At 42.1% G+C, this 18,559-nt stretch overlaps 1 protein-coding gene across 9 annotated transcripts in view; it reads left to right on the forward strand.

Annotated features, from left to right (window-relative positions):
• The window catches only part of PRPF40B (pre-mRNA processing factor 40B), a 155,012-nt gene that overhangs the window by 62,116 nt on the left and 74,337 nt on the right, over positions 1-18,559 (forward strand). For all 9 annotated transcript variants that reach the window (XM_088446345.1, XM_088446416.1, XM_088446708.1 and 6 more), the window contains one exon: positions 15,764-15,949. In XM_088446345.1, the coding sequence (XP_088302471.1) occupies positions 15,764-15,949 (186 nt within the window). The remainder of the gene's footprint in view (positions 1-15,763; positions 15,950-18,559) is intronic.

Genomic DNA, 18,559 nt, shown 5'->3' on the forward strand with positions numbered 1-18,559 from the left:
ATGCACATAGATACAGTATGTCCTATTATCTTCAATTCATGCTCCAGAAACCCCAACTCTTTTCTTCTTAGCATGTGCTTTAGCAGAGGTTCCTCATTTGGGATATTTCCCTGCACCCATAATATACTTGGCTTGAGCTGCATTACTTGGTTGGGACCCTTAACGGGCATGTTGGGGCATCCAGGAACTGAAGCTCCAACGAGGCTTCCCTGCACATGCACTGGCCGCTTCATATTCTCTGAAAAGTAGAGTGGAGGTCTCCAGAACTGCTGGCCTCCTTACCCCCAGGTCCCATAGAAGGTAGCTTGGATATGGAATTCAATTCCAGATAAGTTTATATGCCCAAGCCATGAATGCAGCTCAGACCAAATTTCCTTGTTCACTCATATGCATGCTAAACACTCAGGGCCTGAGTCAGCAAGGATCGCTGATGCGATCGCGGCAGCAAGCTCATATGCAGTTTTGCTGCGAAATTATGCAACATTATGCGAAATTACGCCCACTTCCCTTTACTCACATCCGTAATACCTTGCAAGTCTGCAAAAACATTGGTACCATCGGAGCCTCACGCACAATTAAGGCAGGTCAGACCTTACCCAGAAATAGCTAAACTTCCTGTATGCAGCTCGAGCTCATGCTGCGTATGCTGATGCTGGGGCTAATTTATGCACGCCCCTGTAACGGCGTTCAAACACACTGGCACGCCTGCATTCGGTTGAGCACCCCACCGTCACCACCCCCAAACGGTACTTCCTGTCAATCACTCTGCGATAGGTCACTGCAATCACAGTCCCGATCACAGTGGCCGGCTTGCGCACTGCGATGCATGCGCAGAAGGCAACAATCGACCGGGTGTGTGTGTTTTTGCACTTGCAATCCTTGCCGTATCAGGCCCTCCTGATCCATCCAGCTCCTCTCGTTACATTGCCAAAGCCTTTCCAGCATGGGCAGCTTACCAGTACAAACAGGTGCGCATATATATAGTTGCATGATGTCGCAACGCAGCATTTGTGCTGTACTTTGCATATTCCTCATTGAGTTCAGTGGCAGAGTTCATAGCATTTGTACAGTACTGTGTACATTCGTTAATGAGCCTAATAGAGTTAAGTGGTATAGTTCACCATTAGCTTTTAATGTGTTTTTTCCAACAAAACTTAAAATAATAAAAACAGTGTTGCCTTTATCCCTCACTGTAGTTTTTACAAACAATGAATGGACCATAGATGCCACTAGTTGCCGCTCTGATCTTTCAGAAAGTCATGAAAAATGCCGTGAGGATAGTTATGGATAAATAGAAGATTACTATTGTAACAATCACTTTCAATAACTAGAAGGTCAATGCAGTGTAGGGTAGTACAATACAGGCACATGTGAGTACATACACTTAGGGCCTGATGCAGAGGTGCACGCAGTTCATCTGTGGCTGCGATTTCTCTCAGATTCATAAGTGCAAAAATGAGCAAATGTCAGCTTGAGCATTCCTCTTGTGTTCTTCCATGCGACAGACTGAACAAACCCTGCGACGCCCACTTTGCATTAGGGATGTGCAGGCTCGGATAGGTTCAAGTTTGCACGTTGAGTTCGGATTTTTCCCTCCAAAAAGACGGAACTCAGAAAGAGGCTAAACGTCATCTTACATGGACGAACATCATCATTCCTGGACAAAAGGAATGATGATGTTCGTCCATGTAAGATGACGTTTTGCCTCTTTCTGAGTTCCGTCTTTTTGGAGGGAAAAATCCGAACTCAACGTGCAAACTTGAACCTATCCGAGCCTGCACATCCCTACTTGGCATATCTGAGCAACGCTCACTCTCTCCACCATCGACGCACCATCTGCCCTAACAAAGACTCCTCAACATCCCCTGCCTGGCACACAGCCTCCCTTGTAACTTTCACATTATATGGCTACTGTGGCTGCGATGCTGCGAAAAAGAATGCATCCGCATGCCAAAACACACTGATGCCACCTCTTTGTTTGCGATCACTTTAGGTTACCTGACTCCACCCTGTCCATTGATCACAGATGCCATCTTTTTGAGACTTTTCGCACATGCGCAGTAACAAAACAACTGCGCAAACATTGGTACTGTGTGCACCTCTGAATCTGGCCTTTGGTGACTTAAAATATTGTACACAAGCAGAAGCTGGTGATAAGCAGGCATTTACAGTGGCTACAAAAATGATTCACCTGGAATTTGTTCTAATTCTGTATTTTTATCACATGGAACCAAAACAACTGCGGGATCGGTCATAGGTGCATTCGCTTGAAATCAGTTGAAACCCTTTTTTTGTGCATAGAAATAATTTATGTGGATTTTTGATCGGACGTTACTGACCTCAACAACAATCTATTATTTTCAGACCGAGAACCTAACCCCTCTAAAACCTGGCCAGGATCCAACTGGACTACCCCACGTTGGTTTCATCCCAATCGGTGCAGGGGTGTCCGAAAGCATAACCGGACAGACAAAGAGACCAATGAATTTTATGTATAAAATAATCTAGAAAATGATAGCTACATTCTGATTAGCTGCTAAGGCAACACCTCCACTTTTCATTTTTAGAAGTCTTATTAAATCCACCCCTTAATCTCTTTTAAAATCACTTATGGTGCATACACACGGTCAGATTTTTCCTTCAGATCTGAATGATAACGATTTAAAAATCGTTCAGTCGTTCATATCTGAAGGAAAATCTGACATATCTGACATGCCTGGACGATGAACGATGCGCGTTTCCGTTTGTTAGATAACGATATCTGACATCTGATGTGTTTGCAGTCAGACTTGGACGATTCCATTCATTTTAATGCAGTCAAAAATCGTTCAATCGTTCAAATCATTCAAAACTTTGGTCAAATCGTTCAATCGTTCATCTGACAAATCTGACCGTGTGTATGCTCCATTACAAAGACTTCTAAAAATTTAAATTGGAGGTGTTGCAATAGCAGCTAATCAGACTGTAGCTATAATTTTTCTAGATTATTTTATATAATCAATTCATTGGTCTCTGTCTGGTTATGCATTCGGACACCCGTGCACCAATTGAGATGAAACTCATTCGGTTGCCATAGCAACCATTCAGATTGTAGCTATAATTTTCTATATTATATTAAATAAATGATAAATTGAATGTGATTGCTTGTATGGAAAACACCTCCAGTTTTCTGTTTTAGAATTTTGAAGTAAATCGCATGTCTAATTCTTATTTATTTTTTTGCAATAAAGCATATTTTATGTTGATATAAATCCACGTTGATTCCATGATGTAAGAAAATAAACATATAGATGTGTCCTTATACATCTATGCTGCAGTCGCGCCAGAAAGCCCTTATTGGTGCGCCATGTCCTGTGAGACTCGCTGTTTTTTTTTTATTTTTTTACCGAAAATGCGTCTAAGTCGCAATGCGATGTGACTAGGATGCACTGGCAGACTGTGCTGATTTGATATGCAACATTTGTATATCTGTGTGTTACTGAATCTGTATACGAAGTGCTACAATGTAGCGGCTGCAGCTTTTTTCATCCCAAGTTCCGCTGTGCTTCATATACAGACTCCGGCGCACACAGATATACAGGTGTTATATATCAAATTAATCGGCAGTCACATCACATTGTGCCTGACGCATGTTAAGCAAAAAAAAGACACCTGACGCTAGTAGAGTAGCACAGGACCTGGTGGCTCATTCACGCCAGGCAAGTCACACTGCGTGGTGTATTGAGGCTAGATGTATGAGGACACATCTGTACTTTTTACAGTCACTGTAAACAGTATTTGAATTTAAAATCTTGCCCCTCTCCTGTGAGTCCTCCCGGCAGGCGTGCTCAGATACAGTATATAAGAGAAAAATAGTCTGATATGTACAATGTTGTTTGAATACACTGAAAACTATATGCAAAGTATACTTAATATAACCATATTGTCTGAGTAATCATCAGTTACATTGCTAAGTTCTCAAAAGACCTAGGTCCTGTCCCTACAAACAAACATGTCGCATTCAGAGTCATTCTCACAATCCACATTTGCACAGTATAATTGTGCAAGTCACATGAATAGAGGAGTTTGGGAACCGCTGCTCTAGGCTGACTACAGCAAGAAGGTAATTGCCTCAGATATTTCCTACCACTCCGGTACCTTCTGCTCCACATTTTAGATAATGAATATCTGGTTGTCACTTTCATCCTTTCCACCCTTATAGCTTTTGTAGAAGTAAGATTGCACAGGGACTAATTCAGAGATTGATTTCTGTAAATCTCTGATGTTTTGATCTGCACATGTGCAGGAGCCATGTCAGTCACGGAGCCCCAAAAGCCGCAGCAGGATTGACATGCTGCTGGTGTTTGGGGGGTAATGACGGGCAGCAGTACAGAAAATGGGCTTGTTGGCCTTATTTTCTGGGCATGCTAAAGCCAGTGGCTGCGTCCTTGGACACAGCTTCACTGGTCCTGGCAGTGTGGTTTGGCCGGACATCCTTGGTTAACTTGAGCGTTTCTCAGATATCCGATGTTCACGCATTTGATCTGATGCTGCGTTTTCTGTCACATCAGTGGATCAGAGAAGCCTGCAGTGGGCATCTTTTTACTTAAGATAGCTCCTGTGACTTCTTTGCTTATCTAAACCTAGGTACACACTAAACGACATGTGTACCCAGCTTTCTGATGAGCGCCGACGGGCCGACATATCGGGCGGCTGGTACACATTAGACAATTCGGTACCCGACCGACCAATATGTCAGCCCTTGCCGCATCCCACTCCATAGGGTCGTCGGGCTCATCGTCAGGTTGAGCTGCATGTAGGCCCGACCTGATGATGCGGCTGACGACCACACGGGAGCGGGCACCATCCAGTTTAGTGGGTACACACTAGACGATTTTAAGAATTCGTTCCGATCCATCCGAATCTGGCAAATCGGTCAAAAAAAATAGTCTAGTGTGTATCCAGCTTTAGCGCAGCCACTGCATACAAAGACGCAGATGGAGCGGCTGTGCTTGTCTGTAAATCTCTGAATCAGAACCACAGTATTTGCAATTCTATCAAAAAAACATGGGGCATAATTTTGGAATGAAAAACGGGGATGCCCATGTGACCTAAAGTTAAAATAGGCGCTCACTTCAAATTGTCTTATTTACCTGTGTACCTAAGGAGCCTGAACAATGAGAAATGAGCATTGTGAGTTAATGATTACTAGACTGAAAGAAAAGATCAACAGTCCTGGGAAAACCATGACACATGGGAGCCCTGTATAAGTTATTAAACATCATGCTTGAGATTTACTTCCAAGATGTGTCTATGTCTAGGGATCACTCTCACTAAATAATTGAATACAATTAGATTACCAGACTGCATTTCAAACAATTATTTATTTATTAACAGTTTCTTATATAGCGCAGCAAATTCCGTTGCGTTTTACAATTTGAATCAACATTAACATTATACTGGGTTGTAAAAGACATACATACATAACATACATAAGGGTAAGAGGGCCCTGCTCGCAAGCTTACAATCTATAGAATAAGATGAGCATCCTGCATATTTGGTTTCACATCGTGATATGTTGGTGTCATAGGGCCTGATCCAGAGACGGACACAATGCTAATTGATTATGCTGTTAGGTGATATTTTCTATACTGCGCATGCATATAAATCGCAATGCTCATGTGCTGCGGTGGTCTTGCAGCACATGAGCAATGAAAGTATAGGTCTATACTTGGTTTTCTCCATCCCGACCGCTGGGATTCTGGCATTCAGAATGTTAACACCGGAATCCCGACAGTTATCAGAATATTGGCGCTGGGATACCCGACCGGCGGAATCCGGAAGGTAAGTACTGGGTTAGGCTCTAGGGAGGGTTAGGTTTAGGCTGCGGCTGTATGGGAGGGAAGGTTAGGTTTAGGCTGTTTGGAGGGGGGTTTAGGTTAGGTCTACAATGGAGTGGACTGAAGGAACTCTGATGTCACAACCATGTGACCCGCGACAACAGGGAGACGAGCAAGGTTCAGAACATGGGGCCAAAAGTATACCCTCGTGGGCTCGCTTCGCTCGCCACAGGTTTGTATTCCCCCTCTACGCCTACGTGGATAGTAAAAGTGGTAGCTGACAGGCCCTGTAGTAGTGGTCACATAGTTGTGACATAAGAGGTCCTTCTGCCAACCGTTTAGGCACTAGGGGGGGCAGGGGTAGAGTTAGGGGTTAGGTTTACTTACCTGGAGGTGTCTGGATTGTAACCTGATCAGGATGCCGGCATTGGGATTCTGACTGCCGGCATCCCGTAACCATCCCCTGAGGATGTGTAAAATTCAAGTTCTTTTGCAGGGACTCAGAATTAAACAACCCTGATTACCAAGCTACTCCCATCAGGAAGTTTACCTTTGTAAATGACCCTTATTGTCTCATAAGTAATAAACATTTACATAAAGAGCTGTTTCATTGTCATTTGGAGGCACTGTCAAGTGTATGGCATGTACAGTCAGGTGCATAAATATTGGGACATTGACAGAATTTTCATATTTTGGCCTCTATTCACCACCACAATGGCTTTGAAATGAAACAAACAAGATGTGATTTAACTGCAGACTTTCAGATTTATTTGAGGGTAATTACATCCAAATCAGGTGAACGGTGTAGGAATTACAACGGTTTCTATATGTGCCTCCCACTTTTTAAGGGGCCAAAAATAATGGGACAAACTAAACAATCCTAAATCTAACTTTCACTTTTTAATACTTTGTTGCAAATCCTTTGCAGGCAATTATAGCCTGAAGTCTGGAACGCATAGACATCACCAGACGCTGGGTTTCATCCCTGGTGATGCTCTGCCAGGCCTCTACTGCAAATGTCTTCAGTTCCTGCTTGTTCTTGGGGCATTTTCCCTTCAGTTTTGTCTTCATCAAGTGAAATGCATGCTCAATCGGATTCAGGTCAGGGGATTGACTTGGCCATTGCATAACATTCAACTTTTTAGCCTTAAAAAACTCTTTGGTTGCTTTTGCAGTATGCTTCGGGTCATTTTCCATCTGCACTGTGAAGCACCGTCCAATGAGTTCTGAAGCATTTGACTGAATAGGAGCATATAATATTGCCCGAAACACTTCAGAATTCATTCTGCTGCTTTTGTCAGCAGTCCCATCATCAATAAATACAAGGGAACCAGTTCCATTGGCAGCCATACATGCCCACGCCATGACACTACCACCACCATGCTTCACTGATGAGGTGGTATGTTTTGGATCATGAGCAGTTCCTTTCCTTCTCCATACTCTTCTCTTCCCATCACTCTGGTACAAGTTGATCTTTGTCTCATCTGTCCATAGGATGTTGTTTCAGAACTGTAATGGCTTTTTTAGATGTTGTTTGGCAAACTCTAATCTGGTCTTCCTGTTTTTGTGGCTCACCAATGGTTTACATCTTGTGGTGAACCCTCTATATTCACTCTTGTGAAATCTTCTCTTGATTATTGACTTTGACACATATACACCTACCTCCTGGAGAGTGTTCTTGATTTGGCCAACTGTTGTGAAGGGGTTTTTCTTCACCAGGGAAATAATTCTTCTGTCATCCACCACAGTTGTTTTCCGTGGTCTTCCGGGTCTTTTGGTGTTGCTGAGCTCTCCGGTGCGTTCTTTCTTTTTAAGAATGTTCCAAACAGTTGATTTGGCCACACCTAATGTTTTTGCTATCTCTCTGATGGGTTTGTTTTGATTTTTCAGCCTAATGATGGCTTGCTTCACTGATAATGACAGCTCTTTGGATCTCATATTGAAAGTCGACAGCAACTGATTCCGAATGCAAATGTCACAGCTAGAATCAACCCCAGACCTTTTACCTGCTTAATTGATAATGAAATAACGAGGGAATAGCCCACACCTGTCCATGAAATAGCTTTTGAGTTGACAGTCCCATTACTTTTGGCCCTTTAAAAAGTGAGAGGCACATATAGAAACCGTTGTAATTCCTACACCGTTCACCTGATTTGGATGTAATTACCTTCAAATTAAATCTGAAAGTCTGCAGTTAAAGCACATCTTGTTTGTTTCATTTCAAAGTCATTGTGGTGGTGAATAGAGGCCAAAATATGAAAATTCTGTCAATGTCCCATTATTTATGCACCTGACTGTATGTTTACTGAGTGATGTGTTTAGATTTAGTTTAACTGGAAATTACAAAGCATGAATATACAGTGGTGGTTTATGGATTTAATGGGCCTGTGTGAAACAGTAGAGCTTGTACCACAAATCAAATCTGTTGGGCTTGACAGCACAAAACAAAGCAGATGCATGGCAGTTCTTAGTCAGGCCTCATGGGAAAGTGAGGTGATGTCATGATACATCAACCACTGGCTGCAATTACAAATTGTTGACAACAGGCCACACTGCCTCTAAAATTAACCCTGTGGAAACCCCCCTCTGGAAATCCTGCGTTTGCCACTGCATTTCGATGATTGGATTGACTGTATCCTGCATATACTCTTTGATCCACGTATGGTAGAGTATCCTTATGACTGGGAAAAGCACTAATTTTTGAACGGGACTTACTCTCAATACTTGATCTGGTGCATCCCACTTTGTGCCTAATTACGGTGTTTCTATTTTACAAGCTCTTGTGAGACATGCATGTCGATTTATAATTGATCTTTGTGCCTATGCTCAATCAACCATTTATGGTTTAATGTACTATTTAGTAGAATTGTTGGATTATTCTTTAATTTTATTTATTATTAAATGTGTTTTTTATTAGCGCTGCACTTTTGCTTTTTATATTCACTCCAGCGACATTTCCCCTAGTTCATACACACAGCCATTTGTAGCCAGTTATACCTACAATTATCTAATAAAGGGGGTTTTCTGTTTATATATTAAATAAAAAACACCACTAACATCTAAATGACACTTTATAGTGTTTCATTTATTGTACTAAACCTATTTTAAGTTAAAGGAGAATAAGACTTAAAACATAACAAGAGTTGAAATTTCTAATATGATAAATATAGAAAATGTATGTTGAAAGAGAATTCAGTTTAAATGGTGTATATTTTATTTTGTCAAATAGCTATAGTCTCTAAACCACTGAAATAAAGGCAGAAATTGCTGTGGGAATTCATATCCAAAATACAGGGTGTTCCATCCTAATAACCCCCAAGAAACTGAGATTATAATTGTACACCCAATCATTAATGATGTGCCTTTGTAGGGAAGAAGCAGAAAGATAGCATGGTGACAGAGGAAATGAAGGGCATAGTTGGGGAGACGGGATGTTGTCTCTCTCCTCGAAAGATTAATTACACTCCCCTGTGGAGCCCCCTATATTCCCTATAATCCTAGCAACTCCTAGCTCACCCTGCTTGTAATGACTCATGTTATAATAGAACACTTACCTCAGTCACTGTTAGATCACTTACCAAATGCTTTCTGCCCAATCTACCTTATGGGAGTGATTGCTCATGAAGCGCTAATTCTGGATGCACACTATAATGACAGATTATTCAGCAGATTGGCCTGGCCTGACATCACAACTGGGCGAGCATTTAAATTTGCCCGCCCAGTTGTGAAGTCAGTGTCAGAGGTGCCTGCATCCAGTGTAGGGGTGGTCGGCAGGTATCCCATACACACATGCAGATGCACCAATATATCTTTCGGATATATATCGGCATTGGCTGTGCTGCAGGGCCGACCTGATAACATCGGTTGCACACACCCGTTGATGCACTTGTGATATATCATTCGATGATCAAATGATCAATAAATCAGCAGTTGTGTACCCAGCTTAAGCTATCTCCCTTCCCTAACACCCGTTGATTGTTGTGCGCACCAATAGCAGGTGTGCAGGGCACCCGTTCACTGCTGCTATGCAGTAAATGGGAGATACCGATAATTTTTCCAAAAGCAGTACCAGCATATTTGCGGTCAGTATGGTTCAGACTCTTTTGACAAAATCGACAGTGGGGAGTTATCAGACATGGGTCACAATTCAGACCCAGAATATCAATAAATATGATTTTGTTGATTTTTAAGGCGCCACTGTATGCACAGCTCCAGACCATGTGGAAAACACCATGGGCTTAAAAGTTAATCAAAATAACTGCATACTGTATGTGAAAAAAAAAGATATGGAGCTACCTGTTACTACATGTTTTCTATCATCTAATGATTGTTAGATAAGTCAGAACCAGAACATCAGAAATTATACAGATACAACAATGGTTAACAGACAGATGCAGGAGCCACACAGGTACAAGAACTGGAGAATGACCTGAAGACTAAACCACTGGTGGAGGATAGGCTGCCATTATTCCCCTGTGGATGATCTTTTGGGTACACAGACACTGAAAGGACTGCACCCAAACCAGCGAGGGTAACAGGACGAGGAGTGAGAAGCAATAGTACAAACAGAAAATAAAGGACCAGGCACAACAGGGAAATAAGATACACAGACCATGTAAGCTGGTGAAAGCCAGACACAAGATGACCATATAAACAAATATATTCCAAAAAGGGAACAAGGCTAAGGCTAGATACAAATCAGAACGACTTGTATCCCAAACCAATGGTGCAAACCAGACACAGGTTGACCATATAAACAAATATATTCCATAAAAAGAACAAGGCTGTGGCTAGATACAAATCGGAACAACTTGTTTCCCAAATGACACAGGCGGTATATATTGGGCAACTGCACGATCCTGTGTAGGAACGTATGATATACCTTTCCATCCCACATTCACCTGCATGGTGTCATCAGCATGGAGCACATCAGATGGGACGCCCCGCTGATGATGTACATGAAGGTGCGATTGAGCATATACACTATATGAAAGATATGTCATTCCAACTTGCCTGAAAGTTACATATTGTCCATTATATCACTCCAATGTGTACCCAGCCTAAGACTGTAATTCTGCATAGCTACCATCATTTACATATGCAAATCCAGACAAACTCGACTTCAATATGTGCATGCCCGCCTCCATTCAAACTGAAATGCCCACCTTTGGGTAAAACTCCACCATCTTTTGTGTAAACTCCACCCCTTTAGAGGCTGAAATAGGGACAGTTGGGATTTATGATTATGACTAGAACCAAGGCAGAGTGTAGACAAGCTCCAAAGGCAACACATTGATATCTCTTTACCCCTAACCACTTTATGTGCCATTTATATTCTCAATCAGAAAATGCCATAAATTTGGTGTGACACTTACCCTTTCACCCTCCTGATGCTGCCTATTATTGCCAGCAAGGAGAGAGCCAAGCCAGATACAGTAGCACATGCTAGTAGCAACCCTCAATATTGTTTGATAACAATCACTTAAAGAGAGGCATAGTATGATTTTTATGTTATAAATGTGTAGACTCCTAATACGTTCTCCTGCATAGTCTCTACCTATCTGCTGTCTTCTTGCATAATGTCTGAGACCCCCTGGTGCTCATGCGGAGTTGGAAATATATGCATCAAAACAGCTGCATGCAAAAATAGTGCATTTAGCGTCCTTATCTGAGCCTGGAACATCTGAAGATGGATCCAGCTCTGTACCAGTTGCAAGAAAAGCAGCTAGCTAGTTCTGGTGACCATCATCATTATCATTATCATCAGTGTGTACTTGCACCAGCCATCAGATACCCATACTTGATATGTTTACAGACAGGCCTACCTGCATCTCTGTCTGGGTGTTCTCCGTATATAATTACGTGATCACACATTTACAAACTTACAAATAGTGGGCCTTAGGGGTAAATTTACTAAAGTGAGAGTTTTTAGAAGTGAGTTTTTAAAGTGATGTTTCCCATAGCAACCAGATTCTACTTAACATTTAAATAGCACCTTCTAGAAGATAATAGCTAGAATCTGATTGGTTGCTATGGGCAACATCACTTTTAAAACTCACTTCTAAAAACTCTCACTTTAGTAATTTACCCCTTAGTCTCCACTTATGTCACCAGCCAGGTGAATTACTGAAACTGCTATAACTGGAGTAATGTAGAGTGGGCTAGTATGATAATGGTGCATTAATGCACTTTGCACAGCTTATCTCTTGCTGCTGTTTTCCCACTTGCACCAGATCCATGCTCATGGCTTTAAGTGTGGACCTTGCATTAACTGTGAAGAAATAGATATATAAATAAAAAAATACCCCCTCTCCCCTCAAAGAGTGGGGGAACCAGCACTAGTGCTGACAGTATCAGCAATATCGAAGGAAAACAGGCAGCATATGGGTTGCCTTATAATAGTACCAGCATGCAGGTTAAATTCCCTACAGTTATTAAGCCCACAAAAAGTGGCACCATAAAAGCTAGCCCAGTGCTGATAAGGCAACACCAAAATGTCTAGGTGCAATGTGACTAGGCCATAGCGTTTTGGGGAGCATATACAGAATAAATTATAAATTAGATATATTATTGACACAAATGCAATTGGTGATCACAATCCATGGTTCATCAGAACTATGCATAATAGTCACAACACTGATTTTGAGTGTGTTTACTTTGTTACTTGAAGTAAAAGGCTTTCAACATCTTGGGTGGTTTTTTTTTTTAAGTATTTTACCAAGTGACACTATAGGTCTCAGCAAATACTAGATGCTGGTGCTTTTAAACAAGCAGCTTTTGGTTGCCAGGGCTTGCTGTGTTCAGGTGTCACATATTTAATTATTAATTTTGGCCTTTACACAATAATTATCCCAACACACAGCTGCAAGTGGTGTATGGAGGATCCCCAGTGCTTTCAGCATATGGCTGGTTTATTCTGGTATGGGCCGTGTTTTATTTTTATGCAAGTTTCCCTGTTATAATGTGATGTCATAGCCTGGTGTTCGATGTAGCTTTCTTTGTGGATGCTTTGCTGTTTGGGCCTGGTAACAGATAATGCTGGTGGCCAATCTATGGCATACTTGCCTATTCTCCCTGAACATCCAGGAGACTCCTTACACTCAGGTGGCTCTCCAGGGACGCCTTGAAAGTGGGCGAGATTCCCAAAGGCTGTCTGCGACCGCCAGGGCCGGCTCTAGGGGTGTTCGACCTAAACGGTCGCACAGGGGCGCCACCCATAGAGGGCGCACCCCTCCTCAGCATCCCTATTTAAGCGGGACATTACTGTCCTGCTGTTCCACCCGTGGGCCAAAGTGGCCCACGGGTGGTTAAATCGGGGTTGGGGACCCCCACCGCCGCAGCTGTGCTGCGGTGCTGGACCCCGGAGACTCGAACGGCATCCATTCAGTGACGGGAGAGGGCTGGGGGAAGCCCAGCAAGTGAGGCTCCCCCCAGCCTGACGTTATTTGGAGGCGGACACACCTCTTAATAACGTCATGTAGGGGGCGTGGCCTTTGGTAATTAGGTCACGCCCCCATTTTCGGTCGCGCACGAAGATAGAGCACTCTGGAGAGGGCCGGCACAGGGTGCTCCGACCCCTGGAGCCGGCCCTGGGGACCGTTCACTTCCCATGTCACGTTGAATTGCATTATCATGGCCCCTCTCCCTGCTTCATAATGCTAGTAATCGCAGCCTTATATAGTTCCGGGGTGGAACCTTGATGACGCAAGTGAGGCCTTGTACCAACACTTAACAGGGCCATGCCCTCATTACTAACCTTGCTGCCCCCTCCTGGAGGGTGCAGCCCAAAGGTCGGCAAATTTGGGTGCTGGTGCTTGGTTTACTTTTGTTGGAGGAGAGAGAAATACATTTTGTTTATATATATTTTTAACAGTGCAGAGGTTCTTACCGATGATCAGGAACATCACCACAGATCTTTGCTTCAGGAATCAAGCAAAATGCCTTTTTACAGCCCTTAATATTCTTTGCCTACATTTGCCTCCCTCATCCCTTTTGCATCCCACCTCTACATTCTAAAAGAGACGCAAGTGAAATTATACGTAATTAACTAGATTCGGAAGTATGCATATAATGGCCCTGATTCAGAGCCGTTCGTAAGCGGCCGCTCGTTCGTTCTGACCGATGTTCGCACATCTGCGCATGCGTACGGATTTTAATACGCATGCGCGAACCAGTCAGTGCGGCCGAAAATCGTTTGTTCACTATATAGTGAATGCCTGCTATTTTGAGTGACAGAAGGAGGCGTATGTGGGTGGTAACAAGGGAAGGGGAAGTTTTTTACTCAGAACTGCTCGCAAAATAGTGGTTGAAAAAACCAGCCACAAGAATAGCGAGCAGTTCATACGCTGTTCGATGTACTCGATTAATCTAATAAATAGCGGACATGACGTATGGTGCAAGCGGCAAGGGGGCGTATTTTTCAAAATTACAACCGCAAGTTTTGCTCGCTCGTTCAGACTTAGAGGCGTGAACAGACCGCAATTAGCGAACGGTTCATTTGAATAGCCACCCCTTGTTTTAGAATGAACGACCGCAAATAGCGAGCGGCTCTGAATGAGGGCCGATATGCCTTATTGGTGTGCAAGCACAGTATGAATGTGTTTATATTCCGACTAAAGAGTTTTATGTTTAACTCTATAGCTGCATACACACACAACGATTTAGTAAATGAACGATTTTAGTAAATGATTTTCGTTCATTTTTCAAGGGAAAAATGAACGAAAATCGTTTACTAAAATCGTTCATTTACAAAATGTAATGAACTTTTTTTTAACTACAAACGATTTTTGCATATTCTCTTACTGAAAATCGTTGAGTTGGTCAGTCTGACTGAACTACAAACGTGAACGATAATCGTTCATCGTTTTAACTCAGAAAGTGAACGATTTTTCACCGATTGAACGATAAACAATATCGTTATCGATAATCGTTCAAAAAATCATTGTGTGTGTATGCACCTTGTAAGCCACATCTAGCAGTACTGAGGGCCTGATTCAGAGCCGCTCGTAAGCGGCCGCTCGTTCGCTCCAAGCGATGTTCGCACATCTGCGCATGCGTATGGATCGTAATGTGCATGCGCCAACCAGTCAGAGCGGTCGGAAATCGTGTGTTTGCAAAATAGCGAGTGCCTGCTAATTTGAGTGACAGGATGAGGCGTTTGTGGGTGGTAACAGGGGAAGGTGCTTGAAAACGGGGAGTGGAGATCCGAACACAGGCGTGCCAAACGGTCAAAACGGGCGTTTTAAGGGTGTGCATAATTAACAAAGCAGTGTCATCGACCACGTCACTTGGTTGTCTCTTAGCCTGAACTGTTCGCATGATTGCGGTAGGAAAATCCAACCACAAGCACTGCGAGCAATTCAGACGCCTTTCGATGTACTCGATTAATCTAATAAATAGCGGAGATGACGTAGGATGCGAGCGGCCAGGGGGCGTCTTTACAAAATAGCGAGCGCATGTTTCGTTCGCTCGCTCAGACATAGAGTCGTCAACAGACCGCAAAGAGCGAGCGCTCAATTTAAATAGCCGGCCCCTTTTTCTGAACGAGCGAGCGCAAATAGCGTCCGGCTCTGAATCAGGCCCTGTGTATGCTAGAGTGGGAAGTTAGAACAAGCATACATTAATCACAACATAGGAACATACCTTGAGGCAAATTTAATGATGGCCCTTATTGCAAAAGCTTACAATCTAATACGTGTGGAACTTTTCATTGGTTTAATTTCTAAATTCCTGATTTTAATATACTGGTAATCCTCAGTTATGCAAATGTTTATATATTGACCTACTTGTACAATAGTGTTATTGGGAGAGGCCGTTAATTCTTTTTTTGACGTATAACTCAGCAGTTAATTTTTGAGATATACTGTATGTGAACTGTTCTTGGTAATTTATAATGTAAATAAAATACTAAGAGATTATACCAGACAATGTGTTTTCCTTCACAGAATTGAGCATAAAAGTCAGTCTGCTGCTTCCAGTCCTCATTCTACAGCAGCTTCTTCTGATCCTGAGATGGCACCCAGTGAGGAGATGACTATCTTACAACCCCATATACCTGAGCCCATTGACACGGCTGAAATAGAGGCTGCACAGGAGGATGCTACAGCTTACCAGAAAGAGATCATCAATAGGTCTGGCCAGTCATCTGTTTTCAACCAGTTTCCCTAGAAATACCTAAAGTACTCTTATTCACTGTCCTGTTTTTTGATGCTTATTTTCTTCAGAATAGCATTTACATTTTAAATGCTTCAAGAATACTAATAATTGCATGTTCTTGTGTTATGTTGAATAAGTTTTACTATAAATGCTAATTTGATCTAGTTGTATCCAGAGAGCAGCTTTGTAAAAGGTCCCAAGCCTAAGAAAACCTTGTATAATGACACGAGTAAAAAGCATAGATAAAAGCACTTATTCATTTATGTATTATACCTACGTATTTGCTTTTGTCTTTTTCTTGTGTCTATGATTCTTGGAGTGTAGCAACTTATTTAGTAATATACATATTTCCTTTTGTATTTTCCTTGTATCTATGATTCTTGGAGTGTAGCAACTTATTTAGTAATATTCATATTTGCTTTTGTCTTTTCCTTATATCTATAATTCTTGGAATGTAGCACTTATTCAGTAATATACATATTTCCTTGCCTTTTCCTTGTGTCTATAATTCTTGGAATGTAGCAACTTATTCAGTGATATACAGGTTGAGTCTCCCATATCCAAATATTCCGAAATACGGAATATTCCGAATTACGGAATATTTTTAGTATGACTGAGAATGTGAAACCTTTGCTTTCTAATTGTTCAATGTACACAAACTTTTTTTAAAGCACAAAATCATTAAAATACAGTATACAATAACCTTCAGGCTGTGTGTATAAAGTGTATTTGAAACATAAATGAATTTCATGTATGTACACAACTTTTTTTAGATGCTCAAAATTATTAAAAATATTGTATAAAATGACCTGCAGGCTGTGGGCCTGATTCAGAGCCTCTCGTAAGCGGCGCTCGTTCGTTCCGAGCGATGTTTGCACAACTGCGCATGCGTACGGATCGTAATATGCATGCGCGAACCAGTCAGTGCGGCCGAAAATCGTTTGTTCGCTAAATAGCAAATGCCTGCTATTTTGAGTGACAGGAGGAGGCGTATGTGGGTGGTAACAGTGGAAGGTGCTTGAAAACGGGGAGTGGAGATCCGAACGCAGGCGTGCTTAAAGGTCAAAACGGGCGTTTTAAGGGTGTGCATAATTAATACAGCAGCAACATTGACCACGTCACTGGATTATTTTATAGTCAGAACTGCTCGCAAGATTGCGGTAGGAAAAAACAACCACAAGAATAGCGAGCAGTTCATACGCTGGTCGATGTACTCGATTAATCCAGGGGGCGTAGTTTTCCAAAAAATGACCGCATGTTTTGTTCGCTCGTTCAGACCTAGAGGCGTGAACAGACCGCAAAGAGCGAACGGTTCATTTGAATAGCCACCCCTTTTTTCTGAACGAGCGAGCGCAAATAGCGTCCGGCTCTGAATGAGGTCCTGTGTGTATAAGGTGTATATAAAACATAAATGCATTCTGTGTTTAGTTTTGGGTCCTATACCCAAGATATTTCATTATAGTATGCAAATATTCCAAAATACGGAATATTCCGATATCCAAAATAACCCTGGTCCCAAGCATTTTGGATATGGGAGACTCAACCTGTATTATACATGTTCCCTTTGTCTTTTCCTTGTGTCTATGATTCTTGGAATTTAGCACTTATTCAGTAATATATTACACATATTTCCCTTTGTCTTTTCCTTGTGTTTATGATTCTTGGAATGAAGTACTTATTCAGTAATATATTATACATATTTCCTTGTGTCTATGATTCTTGGAATTTAGCACTTAGGGCCTGATTCAGAGCCGTTCGCTATTTGCGGTCGTTCGTTCAAAAACAAGGGGTGGCTATTCAAATGATCCGTTCGCAAATTGCAGTCTGTTCACACCTCTAAGTCTGGACGAGCGAGCAAAAAATACGCTCGTTTATTTGATAAAAACGCCCCCTGGCCGCACGCACCATACGTCATGTTCGCTATTTATTAGATTAATCGAGTACATCGTACAGCGTATGAACTGCTCGCTATTCTTATGGTTGGTGTTTTCAACCGCTATTTTGCGAGCAGTTCTGAGTTAAAAAAAAACAAATGACGTGGTCAATGACGCTGCTGTATTAATTATGCACTCCCTTAAAACGCCCGTTTTGACCTTTAAGCACGCCTGCGTTCGGATCTCCACTCCCCGTTTTCAAGCACCTTCCCCTGTTACCACCCACATACGCCTCATTCTGTCACTCAAAATAGCAGGCCCTCGCTATATTGCGTACCAACGATTTTCAGCCGCACTGACTGGTTCGCGCATGCGTACTAAAAACCCTACGCATGCGCAGATGTGCGAACATCGCTCGGAACGAGCGTACTGCCGCTAGCGAGTGGCTCTGAATGAGGGCCATATTCAGTAATATATTACACATATTTCCTTGTGTCTATGATTCTTGGAATTTAGCACTTATTCAGTAATATATTACACATATTTCCTTGTGTCTATGATTCTTGGAATGAAGTACTTATTCAGTAATATATTACACATATTTCCCTTTGTCTTTTCCTTGTGTTTATGATTCTTGGAATGAAGTACTTATTCAGTAATATATTATACATATTTCCTTGTGTCTATGATTCTTGGAATTTAGCACTTATT

This window comes from Taudactylus pleione, unplaced genomic scaffold, assembly GCF_031769625.1.
Source record: "Taudactylus pleione unplaced genomic scaffold, aTauple2 ptg000005l, whole genome shotgun sequence".
In the NCBI taxonomy this organism is placed as follows: domain Eukaryota; kingdom Metazoa; phylum Chordata; class Amphibia; order Anura; family Myobatrachidae; genus Taudactylus; species Taudactylus pleione.